Raw genomic sequence first — 20,986 nt, 5'->3', positions numbered from 1 at the left:
TTCATGGTCCCCACCAGGATCTAAACTGGCACATCTTTCATGTGTTTATATTTTGGAGTTCCACAAAACACTTTTTTTGAATATAGAGCTCCATTTCGTTAAAAAAATTGACAACTCTGATCAAGTAAATAAGAAAGCTGCTTTATAGGTATAGAGTTTCCCCTTCCTTTTTAAGATTAGAAGGAAATTTAGATGAATGAAAGGAATTGAGAATTTACATTTTTAGATGTGTTCATATTTCTTTGGATTTCATCTTAGTTCTCCCTCACCAGTTGCCTTTTAGCACCTTTCTAATAGGCAATCTGTAGCAATGTACAGATGTTTACAATAATAAAAGTGCTCATTCTTTCCTATATACTGCAATATCACGTATTTGCTACTATCCAGAAAAAGGTTCTACATATATCCTTTCTAAAGTTACTGTGAAGTATCTTCAAGATCTGTACTTCATGACGGTTATTCTAAGGTGTTTAATTCAAAACCACTACCTAATTTCTCTATAGCATGTGGAATTTAACATCCTATTTTCAAAATAGAATGGTTTAAAATTAATTGACTTAAGGAGCTGCAGACCCACATACAGTGAATCTTCTATGAGGTTTACAGGAAAAATGAGCCAAAAGACATATAGGTACACTATTCTTTATTATAAACAATCAGATAACAGTATAAGTGTGCATTTGATGGATAACCGAAGCCAAGTTATTATAATAGAAAGCATGACTTCACTCAAATAGAAAGTGTCTTTGTTGTTGTTAATCTGTTTTACATTAATTTGAATTTAATATATGCTAGGATCACCTAAAGCTGTCACGCAGTTCTGCTATTAAAATCGTAACAGGGAAAGACAACATGTGAAATGCATGTTATATTTTGCTTTATTTGTTGAATATATATATGTATATATATAGACACTAAATATTTGGGACACATTCAAAGTTAAGCAGGTGCTTACGGTCTATCAAGTAATATTTATGAAATGTTTTTGTTGCTGTTTTTTTGCTGTTATGGGAACATCCAAATCCTTAGAAGACAATAAAAATGAGGATTCTAAATGCTAGGTGGTTGGCTAACTTTTCCTGATTTATACTGAGTGTCAAACAAAACAAAACAAAACATAAGGTATATGTGTTAAGTAGTGACATCTTTATAGTTCCAAAGCACTTGCAGCTATTAAAATATCATCTAGCTAAAACAAACTTTTCACAATTTTTTAACAGAAAAATAATAAACCAACAACAAGAACTGATCAATGTTCTGGGTCTTGTGAGCAGCCCAAAACGTTACTGCAGCGTTCTCTATTGTGTGATCCTTGTCCGTGGCAACCTTAAACCTGCAGTGCTGATGTATTTATAGGCTTAGCATGTCTGCTTTATTAGTCATCCTGGAAAGAATGCTATTCAGTTTTTTTTTAATTGTCTACATCAAGGAATGAATGCTAAATGAGCACATTTAGAAGCCTGAAATCAAATACTGCATTTATTTTTTGAAACTCTTGGTAGCAAAAGAAAAAGCTGATTAAAATATGATTGTGTTACAATGACTAAAGGGTTAACTTCTCATTAATTCTAAATTCTTCAAAATTTACAAGCATCTTAATAAAGGCTTTTGATGAGACATGACTGGTGATGATCATATGTGCCAATTTGATAATTTATTTGTCACAGAAAATTCAGATTCACTGCAATATTGGGTTCTGGCTTCCCAAAGCTGCAGGGAAATACAAGTTTTTTGTTTCTTGATTTTTGTTTAGAGACAGGGTGTCACTTTGTCACCCAGGCTAGAATGAAGTTGTATGATCATAGTTCACTACAGCCCTAAACTCCTGGGCTCAGGTGATCCTCCCGCCTTGGCCTCCCAAAGTGCTGGGGCTACAGGAATGAGACACTGCATCCAGATTTTTTTTGTTTTTAATGTCATTTATGAGCCACCAGTTTAGATTGATTCTGTAAAGCTGTAAGATTACCAGAGGAGGCCGGGCACGGTGGCTCACGCCTGTAATCCCAGCACTTTGGGAGGCTGAGGCGGGTGGATCACGAGGTCAAGAGATAGAGACCATTCTGGCTACCATGGTGAAACCCCGTCTCTACTAAAAATATAAAAATTAGCTGGGCATGGTAGCCTGTAGTCCCAGCTACTTGGGAGGCTGAGGCAGGAGAATCACTCGAACCCGGGAGGCAGAGGTTGCAGTGAGCCAAGATCATGCCACTGCACTCTGGCCTGGTGACAGAGCGAGACTCCGTCTCAAAAAAAAAAAAAAAAAAAAAAAAAAATTACCAGAGGAGAAGTTAGATAGCTGGTAGAGAGATCGCGAAAGCTATGTCTGATCTCTGGAGCAAAAACTGTGTTGAAGTTCTCCCATGGAATGGTTCCCATATGAGATTCACCATATTAATGCCTTTTCCAAGAAAAGGGGAGATGGAGAATTATTGGAAAATAGGGAAGAAAGGGGAGAAAAAAAACAACTTTGAGACATGGAAGAAAAGTAGCATTTATACAAGGAATCCATTACCTGACTTTGCAGAAGAGTAAGGAAATAAAAATTTCAAAACAGAGATAAGAAATCAATTACATTCTTTCAAGCAAAAGATAGATTGCATTATTTTGTTTTGTTTTAAAAGTTCTGAAACATGAAGATGTCTGTACAGATTCACTATTAGATTCTCAGCTCCATGAGGGCTGGGACTGTCTCTTATTTACATTTGATTCTACAGTACCTAACACTGTACCCGACACCTATAGGTAGGTGCACAATACATAGTTGACGAACCAATAAACTACAGATTTTTCTATACACTACATGGGCCATATATTACATTTTTCAATGTAAAATGTAATAATTCTTTTCTATGGTGTATATATGAAAGTTTCTATTAGATAACACTAGTCATTATACGAGGTGACAGTAGTAGCTCAATCATATATCTTTCTCACATGATCATTTCTACCTTGAATACAATTTAATTAGAAAAACTACCATGTGCACTAATGCTAGAAAGAGTTGAGATAAAATGTATAAATGAAGAAACTTCTTGGATTACTGAAGTGCTGTCTGTTACATGCATTAACTGCCATCTTAAATTGTACATTTTTAAAGAGGGTATGAAATATTTTTCCAAGCAATGCAGTGTTTAGTGCATGGCAAGTATAGACATGAAAGTACCTAGAAATTTGGGGGATTTTCCTCCCTCATCTGAAGTAAAATAAGAATAGGTTTTTAATATTGTGTGTATTTTTAAAAGATGTCTTATTATTCAGTACCACTGTTCCCCAGAAATTACAGATGATTATGAAATTATTATCACTTTCCTTGGGAATTTATTTCCAGGTATGAGACTTTAGATAATCACCAGAGACACCAGGTTAAATAACTCATTGATCCAGTAATGTATCTAGATTTTCTCAAAGTCTTTACTGTTGCTTTAGTAATCTGCAAAGAGTTAATATTTGCCAAGAGGCAGGAAAACGTGGCAAAAGAGTGCCCTTCCCAGGAGACTGGAACGTGGGAAATGAGAAAGCGTAAGTCGACGTGTGACGCTTTTCTCCAGCCTTTGGTTTCACCTGCTTCTTGACACAGGACTGAAACACAAGCTATTCTGGCATGCTGTGCAGACTCAAAGTTTGCAGGACTGCCTGACACGAACACCCAGGACGACAGGAACCTGGTCTCCTCTGTGGAAAGCAGGAGTCTCCCTGGGTGGCTCTTGGACCAAGTTCTGGTCTTATCTTGTAATTTGGGAAACAGCATTTCATGCTATTTTCATATTTATTTTCCCATATTAGACTCTGTTTTCACAGTGGTAGACTGAGGGAACACGACTTTTGGCTTCACAGTTTTTTTTCTTTTCCGATCACAGTTTAACATGTACCACTGATAAGAGCACGGGAGCCCAGCTATAGGTATGTCAACCTTAGAAATAAAGTTTCTATGGCCTATCTCATTAATTCATTGTACAAGTTTGTTTTTTTTTTTTCTTGCCAATAGCACTCAAAGTGACATCGTTTAAACTGTACGGGTTTCACTGCTTTGTTTCATCTGAGTGATATTTGCTCTAGTGCTGCTAATACCTGACTTTTGCTGTATAAACAGTTTCAGTGTTTCTGTGAGGCCACACAACATGCTGTATAACGACACGGCTGACTAAAGCTGCCTTTTATTCTGCTAACACCCTTCAAATACTGTTGACAATATTGCCTCTCAACTGTTTCCTCCCACAAAATCTGCTGCTTATAGCACAGGCACCAAGGGCCTGCTTTTCCAATTGCACCGTACTGGCATCAGGTTAACTAGAAAGCACAAAACAAATGGTGATTAAAAAAAATAAGAACAGTATACATTCTATGTATTTACACATGTTTTTAGAAACTTCAGTTGCAAATCTGAAATGATACAAGCCACTCCCTGCAATAGCCTCTATCCTATGGAAATGCAGCTTAAGACATGACTGTTAAGACACTGAAGAAATGGGGTTATGTGGAGAGCCCATCTGAGTCAGAACTTTGTCCAGCCACTGCAGTGGCCCATGAAGATGAATCTCAATCCAGCAGGGGGTGCTGGTGACATCCTGGCGATGATACTCGGCGCCCCAACCCTGAAAAACAAGAAAGGAGCTGAGTGATGGTGCCACACTTAGACTCGGCCTCCAGAGCCCCAGGCAGAGCTCAGGGGGGCGCAGGGCCCACACCCCAGCGTAGCTCCTGAGACCTGAGAGGGAGACAACATGGCCTCTACCTTCCTGTAAACACAGGTCAACTCTCGCACCAACCAGATGCCTTCAGATGAATCCAAATCAGTGCATTCCCTCAGGGTTCACAACTGAATACTCGGATCTAGAGAGGTTCTGGCACTCCAGTCACATGGGAAGCACTGAAAAATCATTTTCCCTTCCACAAAGGAAGAAACTTGACCTTTTGTTCACCCCTTCACGCCCAGGACAGCTTCTTGCACAAAATGGTTACTGCAGACCAGTGACTGGACCTGAAAGCAGTCAAGACAGAACTGGAAGGCGCTCTTGGTTTTTCAGGGCTCATTATCAAAGCTTGTGTGTTCTCACTCTGTCTCTCTCTCTCCAGTTCACCTGGCAATTTCCCTTTTATCACCATTCAAAGAGAGACAGTAAAAATTAGAAAAAAAAATTTGCATATTTTTCTCTATATGTTATGTATCAATGAAAGGATATTTAAAAATGAAGGGAGAGCACAGCCAAGTATATCAGTCTGTGACTGGGAGCAGTGATTCTCTGTAGTTTTTTTAAACTTGGATTTCAACACAACCATGCTGCCTGATCACATTTTACTTTCATGACTGAGAACCTCAAGTGGACCTGTGATGTCCCCGGCAGTCACAACCCCCCCCAGTCCCTTCTCTCATGTCCCCCTCCTAGGTGATCGCTCCTCTCCACTAAAACCTCCAACCCCTTTTTCCCTGTCCATACCTGCAACTCATAGATTTATTTTGTATTTTAATGAGAAAAATGAATACATCAGAAATAAGAGTTTCCACACAACCTGCATCCACATACTTGGCCTTTCAACCTCTTACCACAGATTATTTGTGTTTCCAAATAAGCTGGTCCACCCATTGATGCACTCTCAGACCTGCCTTCCCAGAGACATGATTCCAGCAAATCTTCCCCTTCTCTCCTGCAATCTTTTGCGTCTACCATATCATTCCCGTCAACATAGAAACACACTGAAATATCTTCCAACTTCAAAATACTTCTCCACCCCCAACAGCTACTGCCCTATGTTTTTATCCCCTTTCTGGCAAAAACCCTCAGAAGAGTCATCCATACTAGCCGTCTCAATTTGTCTCCTTCCATTCTCTCTTAAATCCATTCTGATCATCATTTCACCCCAGCCGCCAACAAAACTTTTCTTGTCAAGATCAAAAAAGGCCTTCACATTGTTAAAATGAATGATCAGCTCTCAGCCTTTGCGTTACGTGGGCAGCATTTGATTTAGTTCATCACATCCTCTCATCAATGCACTGTCTTTTCTTGGCTTCCAAAGCACCACACTTCTTGGTCTTATTACTACCTCAGTGGTTGGTCTTTCTGTTTTCTTTGCTGATTCTGTCCCTTCTGTCCCATCTTTAAATGTTGAAGTGTCCCAGGGCTCAGTCCTAGAGACCCCTTTCTTATTTATTTTATTTTAATTTTTTTGAGATGGAGTCTGGCTCTGTCACCCAGGCTGGAGTGCAATGGTGCCATCTCAGCTCACTGCAACCTCTGCCTCCGAGGTTCAAGCGATTCTCCTGCCTCGGCCTCCCAAGTGCTGAGATTACAGGCACGTGCCACCACGCCTGGCTAATTTTTGTATGTTTAGTAGAGATGGAGTTTTGCCTTTTGCCATGTTGGCCAGGCTAGTCTTGAACTCCTGACCTCAAGCGATCCACCCACCTTAGCCTCCCAAAGTGCTGAGATTACAGGCATAAGCCACCACGCCCGGCCCTTCTCAGTTTAAACTCAAACCTTTGGTGTTCTCACCCAGACTTAGAGAATTAAATACGATCCCTTTGCAGACAACTCCCAAATTTGTATTTCAAGCCCAAACCTCTCTCCCCGAATCCAGACTCTTACATCAAACTGGCTACTCAGCAACTCCACTTGAATGCGACAGCCATCTCAATACACCTGCGTCTTCTCCATATTGATTGAAGGCAACTAACTTCATCTTCCTCTTTTTCTCCCACGCCTGATCCGCCTTCACAATTCAGAATCCTTCCACTTCTCACAGCTGTACTGGATCCCTCCAGGTGAGGGCGACTCTCACCTGAATATTACAACAGCCTCCTAACTGGTTTCCCTACTTGCAACTTTGCCTGTATAATATCTATCCTCCACACAGCAGGCAGGGCAATCCTTTAAGAATAGAAGTTAGACCATGAAAATGCTCTGCTCTGAGCCCTGCAAAAGCTCGCCCCCTCCTTAGAGTGACCGCTAAACTCCTAGCAGTGGCTCAGGAGGCCTTGCTGCGGTTCCCTGCGGCTGCGCTCATCTCACTCCCCCCGCTCATTAGGCCCCAGCCACGCTGGCCTGTCTGCTCTTCCTCCAGGGGTCCCTGGGCCTAGCTCCACGTCTCCTTCCAATCTCTGCTGACCTGTCACCTTTTCAGTGAGGCCCACCCTGATGTGCAGATGACTCCACTGCCCCCATGCCCCAATTCCCTTCACCCTGCCCCCGGACTTTCTCTTTCCATCCTTCTTCTGTGTTTTGGCTGTTGTTTATTATCCGTCTCTCCTTCCCAGAATACTGGTTCCCTGAGGGCAGAGATCTGTGAGTAAACATTGGTATGTCCCACATGCCTGGCCTGCACATGGCAGGTGCTCAATAAACATTTGTTGACTGACTGAATGAGTCCTAGAATCAGTAAAAATCAGAGCTGAAAGAAACCTTAAAGAGATCTGATCCATTAGCCCAGTGGTGACTACAGCTGCTCATCTCAAATGTTTAAAAAAAATGATCTATAGTTATATTTACTATGTATTTATTTTAAAAGTTCCTGCAGTATTAGGAACAGTTTGTCTTCTGTGTCAATTGTGTGGCTTTATGAATGTAAATGCTGCCTATCTGAGCAATGTATCTAGTTATTAGGAAAATCAGATTTCTATATAAGCTTATATTTAATTAGAGTGAAATAATTACCTATGAGATATTGGCATTTCATCCTAATTTTAAAAACACAGACCTGGAAAAAAAAAAAAAACTGTATGATTCAAATGATGCCCTCTGCCATTTCTAAAGCAACAGAACATTTGAAAAGATTTCAAAGTTATTTGTTAATATAACTTTATAATATATGCTTTTAAAACACTAAATTTGAATGAAACTGCTTTGTCACCATGAAAGAGAAATAATTTCAAGCAGCTGTTTTTTTAAAATTGGAAACTATATTGTTCTTACTTTTTAAATAATTACTAAAATGATAAACAATAAAAACATAATTTGAGTATAGAAAAATTATTTGTCACGGTAATTTTAAAGTGCTAATAAAATTTACTTTGAAAAAAATGCCTGGAACAAGCCATGCTGATTCCTTGGATGGAATCATGGCAGTATGAAAACTGTCACACATACCCCGATACTTTGATAAGCCCAGATTTTGAAATATTAGACTGATTTGCGAGTACTTTGCAACAGATAAAATAGCAGGTGATGAAACTGAAGGCTTTTGCTTCCATATACAAACCCAGTTGTTTTTCCTTCCCACTAAGAAACTTCCTTGGTTCTCCAGCCTTCATAGCAACCTTAATAAGATTCAATATGAGAAATTCAACAAATATTCATCAACAGAACATATACTACTCTCAGAATTAATCACACTCGCCTCATGTTTCTATTCCAAATTGTTTATACCTTTATAACACTACTTAATTTATTATCTTGTATTAGAACCAATCCTGCCTATTTTTGTAGCTTATTCATAAACATTATCTCCTCCATGTGCCTGTATGCTTTCTAAGAGTAAGGAGAGTATCTTACTGAATTCAGGTAAATTCACCAACATTCACTGGCTGATAATAGTGCTTGGCAATTCGAAGGATGGAAAAATCTCTGTTGCACTAGTCCTGTAAAATTACTGTTGTTACTTTATCATCTGCATTAAAAACAATCAGATAGACACCTTGTTTTTCCTCAAAAGTAATGTGTAAGAATTTTCATATAATTGCTAAACAAGACAGTTTATACTCAAAGAGGAACTCCTCCTAAAAACAATAGAACTCAAAAAAATTGGTTCTGGGCCGGGCGTGGTGGTTCATGCCTGTAATTCCAGCACTTTGGGAGGCCAAGGTGGGCGGATCACAAGGTCAGGAGTTCAAGACCACTCTGGCCAATATGGTGAAACCCTGTCTCTACTAAAAATACAGAAATCAGCCAAGTGTGGTGGTGCATGCCTTATAGTCCTAGCTACTCGGGAGGCTGAGTAGGAAAATTGCTTGAATCCAGGAGGCAGAGGTTGCAGTGAGCCAAGATCATGCCACTGCACTCCAGCCTGTGTGACAGAGTGAAACTCCAACTCAAAAAAAAAAAAAAATTGGTTTTGTCTATCTGAATTGACCACAGAACTGCCACAGCAGTCAGGGTGCTTTCTTGTTTTGTTTTTCGCTGAACAGTTTATAATGTGATAGCAAGCACTCCTTACCTTAACAAAACTCATCCGGATAGTGCACATCTTGGTCAGTTCATACACGACCTCAAAGCCGTGGTGAACTGACTGGGCCAGGAGCTGAGCGAAGAGCTGGTTGTTGAAGACCTTGAGGCTGCAGCCGCTGGGGATCTTGCAGACGGTAGCTGGGTGGAAGCCGTGTTGATAGTTGCAGTTCCGGCTCTGCACAAAGATGCTGCTGTCACTCACGCACTCGGCATACACCTCTCCCCCGACGTAGTACAAGTGCACACCTGCAGACACAAAAACACAGCCTTCCTTCACACGCCCTTTCATAGCATGCCTCTCCCACTGATTCCTGAAACCCTAGGAGATGTGACTCTCCCGTCAGGTTCATTGTCAGATCACTGATCAGATGAATGAGATGTGTGACCTAAATGCCACCTAGTTTAATTATAATCTGTGCTTTTTCCACAAATCCATTTAAAAGTGGATCGCGGCTGGGCGCGGTGGCTCACGCCTGTAATCCCAGCACTTTGGAAGACCGAGGTGGGCAGATCATTTGAGGTCAGGAGTTCAAGACTAGCCTGGCCAACATGGTGAAACCCCTTCTCTACTAAAAATACAAAAGTTAACCAGGCATGGTGGTGGGCACCTGTAATCCCAGCTACTCGGGAGGCTGAGGCAGGAGAATTGCTTGAACCTGGGAGGCAGAGGTTGCAGTGAGCCAAGGTAGCGCCACTGAACTCCAGCCTGGGTGACAGAGCGAGATGTCATCTCAAAAAAATAAATAAATAAAAATAAAAAAATAAAAGTGGATTGCAACCCATGTTAACAATCACTCCCAAGAACCAGTCAGTAAGGTCTCATAGACTATTCCTCCCATCACTCCTGTTTATTTGTTCCAAAAATAAGGTTTTATGATATTAGAAATGAAGTGAATATATCACGCAAAAAAATCAAATAATCCTTCATGTACATACACAAATTTTATTTTTTATTTTTTTTGAGACAGAGTCTCACTCTGTCGCCTAGGCTGGAGTGCAGTGGCACAATTTCGGCTCACTGCAATCTCCGCCTCCCAGGCTCAGGTGATTCTCCTGTCTCAGCCTCCCGAGTAGCTGGGATTACAGGTGCCCACCACCACAGCTGGCTAATTTTTGTTTTTTAGTAGAGACGGGGTTTCACCATGTTGGCCAGGCTGGTCTCAAACTCCCGACCTCAAGTGATCCACCCGCCTCAGCCTCCCAAAGTGCTGGGATTACAGGCATGAGCCACCACACCCAGCCCACAAATTTTAAAATTTAAAACTGGACACAGTTAATATCATGAAAATGTTACTTAAGTGCACATATTAAACCCACCTCAGGGGAAACAATAAAAGACACTTAAAAAATTTACCAACACTTATAAATCTGTTTCTCTTAACAAATACCTCAGAGACCTATTTCATTTAAGTTTATCATCCACTAATATAAAGCATATAAATAATGTCTATTTTTATTTGTGAACAGTGAAATTTCTACATTTTCAGATACAGTAATATAAAAACTCATAAGCAAAATATAGCCTGTATCACTTTATCTAATATTCTTGGAATTAAAGTTCAAAAGAGCATCTTGAGGCTGGGTGCTCACGCCTGCAATCCCAGCGCTTTAGGAGGTCAAGGTAGGTGAATCCCTTGAGATCAGGAGCTCGAGTCTAGCCTGGCCAATATGGTGAAACCCTCTCTCTACTAAAAAATACAAAAATTAGCTGAACGTGGTGACACATGCTTGTAATCCCAGCTACTTGGGAGGCGGAGGCTGCAGTGAGCCGAGATCACGCCACTACTGCACCTCCAGACTGGGCGACTGAGTGAGAGTCCAAAAAGAAAAAAAAAGAAAAGCATCCTGAGAATGTTGCTGCTCATGCTGATTTCCATTCTAAATTAAATTTCAGTTGATCCTTTCCCTCTAAATGTCTGGGTTTGAGATTTAATATAAATGTACAGCAAGGGACTGATGTTAGACAAAAATGAAGAAATTCTAGTCTAGTGAATATTAAATATCAGGACAATTTTACTCCCACTTTTGATGGGGAAAAAAGTCTCCAGCACTAGAAGTCAATGTGATTATACATATGATCACTGTGCAGTTAAAAGGTGTTTGTAGAAACAATCCAGAATATACTTATATATTTGGGGTCTCCTCAAAATGAAATTGTGAAACTTTTAAAGAACAGAACTCACAGCTTCTAGGGCTGCTCAGGGCCCCATGTGCATGACTCTGAATCTAGCAAACATTACTGACGTAGCTGCTGGGAGTTTCTTTGTCAGGTCCTAAGTAGCATGTGAGGCAGTTCTGCATTACATGTGATTACATCCCACCATATTTATTGTTTCCTTTTCCCTTAATAAGATTTTAGAAAAGAACAATTTTGAGTAGTAAGTATCCCAACCACATCACTCTGAAGAAACTGAGCCAGGGTCACACAGCTAAAGCACAGCCCTGGATATCCAGGCCACGACTGTCCTGTCACTGCCTCTCCTCTTCCTCAGCCAGAGACTGGCTCCCCTCCTCCGCTTCCCTCAGCCTTCCCCTCCCTCCTCTATCTCATCACTGTCATTCACTCTTCTGAATGGCCTTGGGCCCCAGGGCCTAGGTGGTGGTGCCAGGGGGCAGAAGGATGGTCCTAACTGGCTGGGAGAGTTACTTGGCTGGACCCTCACGATCATAAAGAGAACCCCAGGCCAGGGCAAAATGCAAACACCGCCTCCTACAACAACCCCTGTGGGCTCCAAAGGGGAAAGGCCTGCCTTGTGGGGGTGGGCAGAGGTTTTTTCAAGAGGGAAAGCAGGTGAAGGAGCCAGAGTGGAGCTGCTAAGGATTAAGTCGGTATGTGAATGGAATGACCTTCAAATATGTAATCCTCTCAAAACCTATTACATAAGATAAATACGATTTTTTTGTTATCTGAGTCTGTTATCTATCTTTAGGGGTTGGTTTTCAATCCTGTTCAGGTCATCTGCAACCACAGTCCACTTTGGCAAAGCTACCAGCGCAGAGAAGAGCCTGGGCAGGTAGGCAGTCGTCTAGCATCCAGAGAGAGAAGAGCAGAGCCAATGGGACCAGCATGCAGGGCCTGCCCAGAAACACCAGGAAAGGGTGGAACCCAGCCTCAGGGTGAGGGAGGCCAGATGCTGGCTAGAGACCCCAGCATCTGAGGAGGAGTCAAGTAGGCCAACAATGTTATTTGCATCCATTTGGTGGGCCAGAATAGTAGCTTTAAACGCTAGTGTCAGATTCAAGATCACCACAGAGTAGAGCAGTGGTTCTTAAACCTTAGCTTGCACTAAGACCACTTGCAGGGCTTATTAAAACAGAACACTACTTCAGCAGGTCCAGGCTGAGGCCGGGTGACCTGCACTTTTTTTGTTTGTTTGTTTGTTTGTTTGAGATGGAGTTACCCTCTTGTCGCCCAGTCTGGAGTGCAGTGGTGCAATCTCGGCTCACTGCAACCTCTGCCTCCGGGTACAAGCGATTCTCCTGTCTCAGCCTCCCGAGTAGCTGGGATTACAGGCGCCTGCCACCACACCTGGCTAATTTTTTGTATTTTTAGTAGAGGTGGGGTTTCGCCATGTTGGGCAGGCTGGTCTCGAACTCCTGACCTCAGGTGATCCACCTGCCTCGGCCTCCCAAAGTGCTGAGATTACAGGCATGAGCCACCACGCCTAGCCTGTGATATTCCTTTAAAACGGTACAGGAAAAGCATGAACATGTCCAGATTTTACTGCAGCCTACATTCTGACAGTTCTGTATGAAATGCTTAAAAGAGACATCACACCTATTATTGTTGCAATCAAGTATGCCATTAATATGTTCATTATTGTAATTAAGTAGCATTAGAAGTGTAAGGAAAAGCTAGTGTTACAATCCTGCAGCCTGTTCTAACTCCTAGCAATAAGGAATAAATGCCCCAAAGGAAGTACTGCCTGAGACCATAAAGAGAACGCTGGCAATGCGGCCCTCAAGCAAGTTCCACCCACATCTTGGGCTCTGTATCTGCTTGGGCCGTGTCTTTCTTTATCTGAACTTTCCATTTGTGTGTGATTGCCACCCACTTTTTATGGGATCAGGGAGTGTGAAGTCCTGTGTTGCGGTTAATGAGGACCAGAAGAACCTGGGGTTTAATTTGGGTTTGCTGGGTCGAACTACAAAAGTGTGTCCTCTTTTAATCCTCTTCTGTTGTCTTGAGTGACAGGAAATGACTGGAAAGAGGGCAGGTTGGGCAGGCTGGTGAGACTGTGCCAATCTCTGGAACCTACTAACGGAGGAAGAAGTTGGTGTCCCAAAGTAGAAGGAAGGTGCAGGGATACCCTCCTTACCAGGAGGGAGGCAAAAAGATCACCATAAAAGGCAGAGTGTCCTGCACAGAAGATGCCGAAGCCTCTCCACTCCTCTTAGGACAAAACCTAAATGTCCCAGCACAAGCGCAACACCTCCTCTCGAGTTTGTAATTAATCTTCCCCTTGCCTTTGTTGCCTTTTCTTCTGCACAGCTATTTTAGAAGCTTTAAGAAAATATATATATTTCTGAGTGTAATAATGGTATTATTCCTTATATAAACTCCAATAGATGGGAAAAAGGATATGAAGCCTGAGATTTGCTCTAAAATATTCTAGCAAAAATACTGTAGAGTGATAGATGAAAAAGGATGGCACAGAATGTGAATCTTTATTGAAGCTGGAGATAGTAAGACGAAGACGTTTTATATTCCCCTCTCTGTTTTCCTATTTGAAATTTCCCACAATAAAAAAGTTTTAATGGGTGGTAAAAAAAAATACTAATAATATAAAAATGCAGATTTCCAGATCCACACCAGGGCCTAGTTCAGAGGATGGAGGCAGGTCCTCCACAGGATTGTGCCTACCGTTATGCATTATTACACAACCACTGCAAACCAGGGTTTGCCTCCTAGTCTTCAGAGCTTTGTGTAATTATTACAATCCTTTCCCAGCAGATGGCAGTAATTTCTCTTGAGGAAGAGGCACCTTTTCCTAACTCACACAAAGTCACCTCTGGGCTGATAGCAAGGCTGGTCCTCCAAGACTGTCCCTGATGACCAAGTTTCTCAGGACAACACGATGAACAAACTTGTTTGGGTCCAACTCTACTACACGGCATGTCCCATACTGTCACTCAAACACGCGGCCACTCTGCCTGGGCTGCACTGTGGGGTGTCTCCCTCACCACTGCTGCTGCCTTCCAGATCACCCTTACACACCATGCCCACCCCATCCACACAGGATCAAGAAAACCCACTACAGAAAATTTAGAAAATACAGACAGAAAAGAAAAATCAGCCATAAATCCACAGCCCAGAAATAATCAAAGCTAGCATCTACTATATATCCTTCAGTCTTTTTTGTGTGTTTTCGAGACAGCCTCCTGACTAGTTGGGGCTACAGATGCATGCTGCCATACTCAGCTAACTTCTTCGTATTTTTTTGTAGAGACAGGGTCTCACCATGCTGCCCACCTGGTCATGAACTCCTAGGCTCAAGCGATCCACCCACCTTGACCTCCCAAGGTGCCGGGATTATAGGTGTGAGCCACCATGCTCAGCCATGTGCATTTTTAAGAAGAAAATTGGGATCATACTCTACAGGATGTTTTAAAACTTGTTTTCAGTTAATAATATATTGTAAACATTTTCTCAGGATATTAAGTATTCTGCAACATCAAGTTTAATGACTAACAGTGTGACATTGTATCCTATGTTAAGATATTTTTTAGGTTTTGCTTTTTTTAAGATGAGAAGCCTTACACGTGTTCAGAGGCAGAACAAAAGGATTATTTTGAGACAGGGAAATGAAATCCATTGGGAAAGGAAGCAACCCAAATACCACCTGGACATGCAGACCCTCTGCCCAAGGCGTTTGAACCACAGTGACTCTGTCTTGAGTAGGAGCTGGGTAAAATAAGGCTAAGACCTACTGGGCTGCATTCCCAGACGGGCAGGCATTCTAACTCATAGGACAAGATAGGAGGTTGGCACAAGATACAGGTCATAAAGACCTTGCTGATGAAACAGGCTGCAATAAAGAAGGTGGCCAAAACCAAGATGGCGATGACAGTGACCTCTGGTCATTCTCACTACTATACTCCCACCAGTGCCATGACAATTTACAAATGCCATGGCGAACATGGTAACATCAGGAAGTTACCCTATATGGTCTAAAAAGGGGAGGCATGAATAATCTACCCATTGTTTAGCATATAATCAAGAAATAACCAGCCAGGCACGGTGGCTCACGCCTGTAATCCCAGCACTTTGGGAAGCCGAGGCGGGTGGACTGCCTGAGGTCGGGAGTTCAAGACCAGCCTGAGCAATATGGAGAAACCCCATCTCTACTAAAAATACAAAATTAGCTGGGCATGGTGGCACACGCCTGTAATCCCAGCTACTCGGGAGGCTGAGGCAGGAGAATCGCTTGAACCCGGGAGGCGGAGGTTGAGGTGAGCCGAGATTGTGCCATTGCACTCCAGCCAGGGCAACAAGAGCGAAACTCCATCTCAAAAAAAAAAAAAAAAAAAGAAAAAAAAGAAATAATCATAAAAATGGGCAACCAGTAGCCCTGGTGGCTGCTTTGTCCATGGAGTAGCCATTCTTTATTCCTTTCCTCTCTTAATAAACTTGCCTTCACTTTACTCTATGGATTCGCCTTAAATTCTTTCTTGTGAGAGATCTAAGAACCCTCTTTTGGGGTCTGGGTCAGGACCCCTTTCCGGTAACACCTCTGCAAGTTGCTGACTGGTGAAATCCTTATGTCAGGATAATTCCTTTCATAAAACAAGAAGAATTACTAGAATTACACAGAACTTGAGATATACAAGAAAATAAACATTCATAAAATGGTTTAAAAAAACCCAATTTCCAAAACAATGCAATGATTTGGAATATGTGATAATTATTTTCAGGATATGCTTTATCTATCTCAGAAAGTTCAATAACCAGGGTTAATGTTATCATTTTTTTTCTCCCACAAAGGGAGAAATTTTTTTATCTTTTTTTTTTTTTTTGAGATAGAGTCTCGCTCTGTCGCCCAGGCTGGAGTGCAGTGGCACCATCTCGGCTCACTGCAAGCTCTGCCTCCTGGGTTCACACCACTCTCCTGCCTCAGCCTCCCGAGTAGCTGGGACTACAGGCACCTGCCACCACACCCAGCTAATTTTTTTTGTATTTTTTAGTAGAGATGGGGTTTCACTGTGTTAGCCAGGAGGGTCTCGATCTTCTGACCTCGTGATCTGCCCACCTCGTCCTCCCAAAGTGCTGGGCTTACAGGCGTGAGCCACCGCTCCGGGCCACCAGCGTCTCTTACATATTAGGTAATCAATGGGGGTAGCTATCATCATCATATTATTATTTGATATGTAATTGTAGAGAGTTCAAGTGGTCTGCCTAGTTTCTAAGGAAGAATACGGATAGGTCCCACACTGGAATGCGATGTTCCAGGCTGCCCAAGGTATTGCCTTTGACATTTACGTGGTAGCTTTTGGTATGCTAGTGCTAACTGTCAGTAGCTATTTAAAGCATCTTGCCAGTGAGGTCAAAGTCATAGGTTCAATCCCTTTGTACCAGTTAACTGCTGCGTGGCTACAAATAAATGCTTTCTACCAGCCCCTCTACCTCAGGGACATACCCATTAGATGGTAAGTGGGGTAAATGAGGACCCATCATCACCACTAGAGAAAACAAAACTCAAAATGCACTCACTGCTGACAGGGTGGCAACATGACCTTCCTTTAGCAAGGCCAGCCATCTTAGCTAATTTAAGTCACAAGGAATACAAGCCAGAAATGGCGTGAAGGCTAATTGATATCTACTGGGTAGGGGAATGGCTCATCATTAACTATAATAAAAAGAATTTTTTTTTTTTTGAGGTGGAGTCTCGCACTGTCGCGCAGGCTGGAGTGCAATGGCGCGATCTTGGCTCACTGCAACCTCCGCCTCCTGGGTTCAAGTGATTCTCCTGCCTCAGCCTCCCGCGTAGCTGGTATTACAGGCACCTGCCACCACACCCGGCTAATATTTTGTATTTTTAGTACAGACGGAGTTTCACTATGTTGGCCAGGCTGGTCTCGAACTCCCAACCTCAGGTGACCTGACTGCCTCGGCCTCCCAAAGTGCTGGGATTACAGGCGTGAGCCACCGTGTCTGGCCACTAAAAAGAATTTTTAAAAATGATATATTCAGGCCAGGTGCAGTGGCTTACACCTGTAATCCCAGCACTTTGGGAGGCTGAGGCAGGGGATCATCTGAGGTCAGGAGTTTGAGACCAGCCTGGCCAACATGAAGAAACCCTTTCTCTACTAAAAATACAAAAATTAGCTGGGTGTGGTAGTGTGCGCCTGTAATCTCAGCTACTCAGGAGGCTGAGACAGGAGAATCGCTTGAACCCTGGAGGCGGAGGTTGCAGTAAGCTGAGATCGTTTCACTGCACTCCAGCCTGGGTGACAGAGCAAGACTCCCATCTCAAAAAAAAAAAAAATCTTCCATCCTTGCCCATCACCGTCTAATTAATCTCAATAGAACAGCCAGGCAATCTTTTCAAAAGTGTAAAGTCAGATCATATTGTAAACCAAAAATAAAATTTGAAGGCCCCGCAACAATTTGAATGGACCCTCACCTCAGCCAGGGAGCTCTAAAATGTAACCTGACAGACTGGTTCAGGCTCCACGAACACTGACTTCCTTGCTCTCTCTGTCACAGCCATTTGAACCAGAGCAATTCCATCGTGTAAAACAAGGTGGAGACCTACTGGGCTGCAATCCCAGGATGCTAGGAATTCTTAGTCACAGAATGACATAGGAGGTTGGCACAAGATAAAGGTCACAAAGACCCTGCTGGTAAAACAGAGTGCCATAAAGAAGCCAGCCAAAACCCACCCAAACCAAGATGGCATGAAAGTGACCTCTGGTCATCCTCACTGCTCATTATATGCTAATTATAACGCATCAGCATGCTAGAAGACACTCCCACCAGCACCACGACAGTTTACAGATGCCATGGCCATGCCCAGCAGGTTCCTATACAGTCTAAAAAGGAAACGAACCCTCAGCTCCAGGAAATCTCCACCCCTTTCCCAGAAAACTCATGAAAAAATCAACCCTTTGTTTAGCATATAATCAAGAAATAACTATGTTATCAGTCGAACAGCCCATGCTGCTGCTCTGCCTGTGGAGTAGCCATTCTTTTGTTTCTTCACTTCTCTAATAAACTTGCTTTCAGTTTACTCTATGGACTCACCCCAAATTCTTTATTGTGTGAGTTCCAAGAATCTTCTCTTGGGGTCTGGATCGGGACACCTTTCCGGTAACATCTGCTCAAATGTCACTTTTTCAGGAAGGCCTTCCCTGGTTACGCTGGTTTAAAGTCTCCATTCTCTTCCCCTGCTTTGTGTTTCTCTATTGGACATACTATATGTTGTATTTCGTGTCTGTCTTTCCCCAGCAGTAAGTAATCCAGGAAGTCTGGTCATTGTCTTTTTTCTACTGTTGCGTCCCTAGTGTCCAGTATGGCTGAGAGTTGGTGCTCAGTAAGTACTTGTGAGATGAACGCGTATCACTAAAATCTAATGTCTGTTAATTAACTCCACAGAGCAAGTTAACTCATTTGCTAGCCTAGGAATGCATTTTGCAGCTAACTCACTCAGGCTGGTGCTCCTGGAAGCCATGCTGCTCAGAACCAGATAACCCATGGCAGCATCTGAGAGAGAATCCTGTGATCTCACAGAAGACCGACTGCCCTTGCTTTAAAATCTCCCAAGCCAACACTTTTTTCCACCATGCTTTATGGCAAGGCTTGTGGCATGTCTAAAAAAAAAAATTTTTTTCCACATTGGAGTAATTCCTAAGCAGCTCTGAGAAAACTGTAACTTTGCCTTCGGACCATGTGACAGTGAGTACCCTTGCATCGAGGGGAGCACTATCAGGTGCTCCAGTTTGTGGAACAGGTCATCAGTCCCGGCTCTTGCTCATGTGGCTTCTTAACCCTAAAGATGATCTCTCAGTCAACAACACAGGAGCTACTGATATAATTGGGATACTTGAATCCTCCAAACCTCACATCAAAATCTGATTCTCGATATTGGAGGTGGGGCTTGGTAGGAGGTGTCTGGGTCACACAGAAGGATCTCTTATGATCTGCTTGGTGCCCTCCTTGAGGTAATGAGTGGATTCTCACTCTGTTAGTTCCTGCCAGATCGGTTTGTTAAAAAGAGCCCAGCACCTCCCTCCCTTCTCTCTCTTTCTGTCTCTTCCCAGGTGACACACAGGCTCTCCTTTGCCTTACACAATGATTAGAAGCTTCCTAAAGCCCTTACCAGAAGCACATGCCAGCACATGTGCTGCAGTACAGCCTGTAGACCCATGGGCCAAATAAACCTCTTTTTTTTTTATAAATTACCCAGTCTCGGGTATTCCTTTATAGCAACGAAACAGACTACCACAGACTCTCCATGTCCTCAGCAGGAGCACCTTGAAGAAGCGACTTGCAGACAGGTTCCTAGAACACATTCAGCACTCCTTTAATATTTTAATCCTGTCTTTGGATCCACTGGCACCAGCAGAAATTGAACATGCAGACCAATCTGCAAAGCTCCTCAAGAAACTGCTTCACAAAGTTATGTGTTAATGTTTTGCCTTGCGAGTTCACTGAAGGTTCTTCTAAAAATCATTTGAAAGTAAAGCCATGCTCAAGAAACTTGTTTAGGAATTAATTCCAAGATTATTTCCTTTGAGGAATGGCTATCTTCCCCCTTTGGGATAAAAATTACATTCCAGAGTGAGTTTTTCATTTCTTCCCTCCTTGTCAGGAAACCTAGAGTAAAATTACCACCATCTTCTCCAGCAATCTGTGTCAGAGATGTTTGAACCAGAGCAACTCCATCTTGAATAGGGGTGAGGTGAAATAAGGCTGAGACCTACTGGGCTGCATTCCCAGGAGGTCAGGCATTCTCCCATCCAAGTACTAACCAGGCCCGACCCTGCTTAGTTTGGTTAACAATGCTAACCCTTATGGATGACATATCTGGCTTCTTCTCCCCTCCCCTCAACCCGTTTCTGATTTTCTATTTTTCATTTATCATTTCACTGCAAAATGGTTTCTCGTAAGTTGCCTCAGAGCCACTATGGAGACAGAATATAAATAAACATAAAGTAACTGTCTCCATTAAGAGTCAACATCAATGAATGATTTCAACCTGTTTCTAAACAATGGCTTTTAGGTTTACTCCAACAGGAGACATTTTGAAGTTATGTTAGGAAGAATATCAGAATGCATCACCAAATGGAACAATGAATCTCCCCTGGAAATTTGAAAGAAAAGGCTCAGGCTCCTTTCCCGAGGTGGCTTGAGTGCTGGATGGAGAGAGAAAAGGTCAAATGACTGAAGATTCTTTACATCCATGACTGCATGGTATCACTCGAAGATACCAACTATTCCAATAGAAAAGAAAATAATTTAAAGATCCTCAGCCAGACCACACACTCGGCTGGGATTTGCTACCATCACTCAGACCAATGAGATGGGCTTCAAAAGCATCACTGGTCAGAAAAGAGACCAGTATGACTTGTACCCAATCAGCCTGCACACAGGAGAGCCCCAATCACATGCCAAAGGCTTCCAGACATAAATCAGTCATTCTTTCTAACTACCTAGGTGCTAAGTCTCCAAAGGGAACTTCACCTGATACAAATAATCATCCAGTCAGAATTCCTGTTCTTCAGAAATGATCCTAGTTTGTATGTTTTAGGGAAATGAAAAATAATGCATAACACTTCTATTTAATAATTTCATCTGGCTTTCTTCATATTTATCATCTTGCTTGTCTTCA

At 42.4% G+C, this 20,986-nt stretch overlaps 1 protein-coding gene across 4 annotated transcripts in view; it reads right to left on the bottom strand.

Annotated features, from left to right (window-relative positions):
* Window positions 1-626: 626 nt before the first annotated feature.
* SMAD9 (SMAD family member 9) overlaps window positions 627-20,986 on the bottom strand; it is a 75,197-nt gene continuing 54,837 nt past the window's right edge. For 3 of the 4 annotated variants that reach the window (XM_003270278.4, XM_030818517.1, XM_030818519.1), the window contains 2 exons: window positions 9,145-9,401; window positions 2,251-4,592 (listed from right to left, as the gene is read on the bottom strand). In XM_003270278.4, coding sequence (XP_003270326.1) covers window positions 4,449-4,592; window positions 9,145-9,401 — 401 coding nt within the window. In that variant the 3' untranslated portion in view covers window positions 2,251-4,448. Of the gene's footprint in view, window positions 4,593-9,144; window positions 9,402-20,986 lie in introns of all 4 variants that reach the window. The other variant, XM_003270279.4, reaches the window with a different exon arrangement.

This window comes from Nomascus leucogenys, chromosome 9, assembly GCF_006542625.1.
Source record: "Nomascus leucogenys isolate Asia chromosome 9, Asia_NLE_v1, whole genome shotgun sequence".
Classification (NCBI taxonomy): domain Eukaryota; kingdom Metazoa; phylum Chordata; class Mammalia; order Primates; family Hylobatidae; genus Nomascus; species Nomascus leucogenys.
The sequence above is the reverse complement of the archived record's forward strand: the minus strand, read 5'-3'. Positions and strand labels throughout refer to the sequence as shown.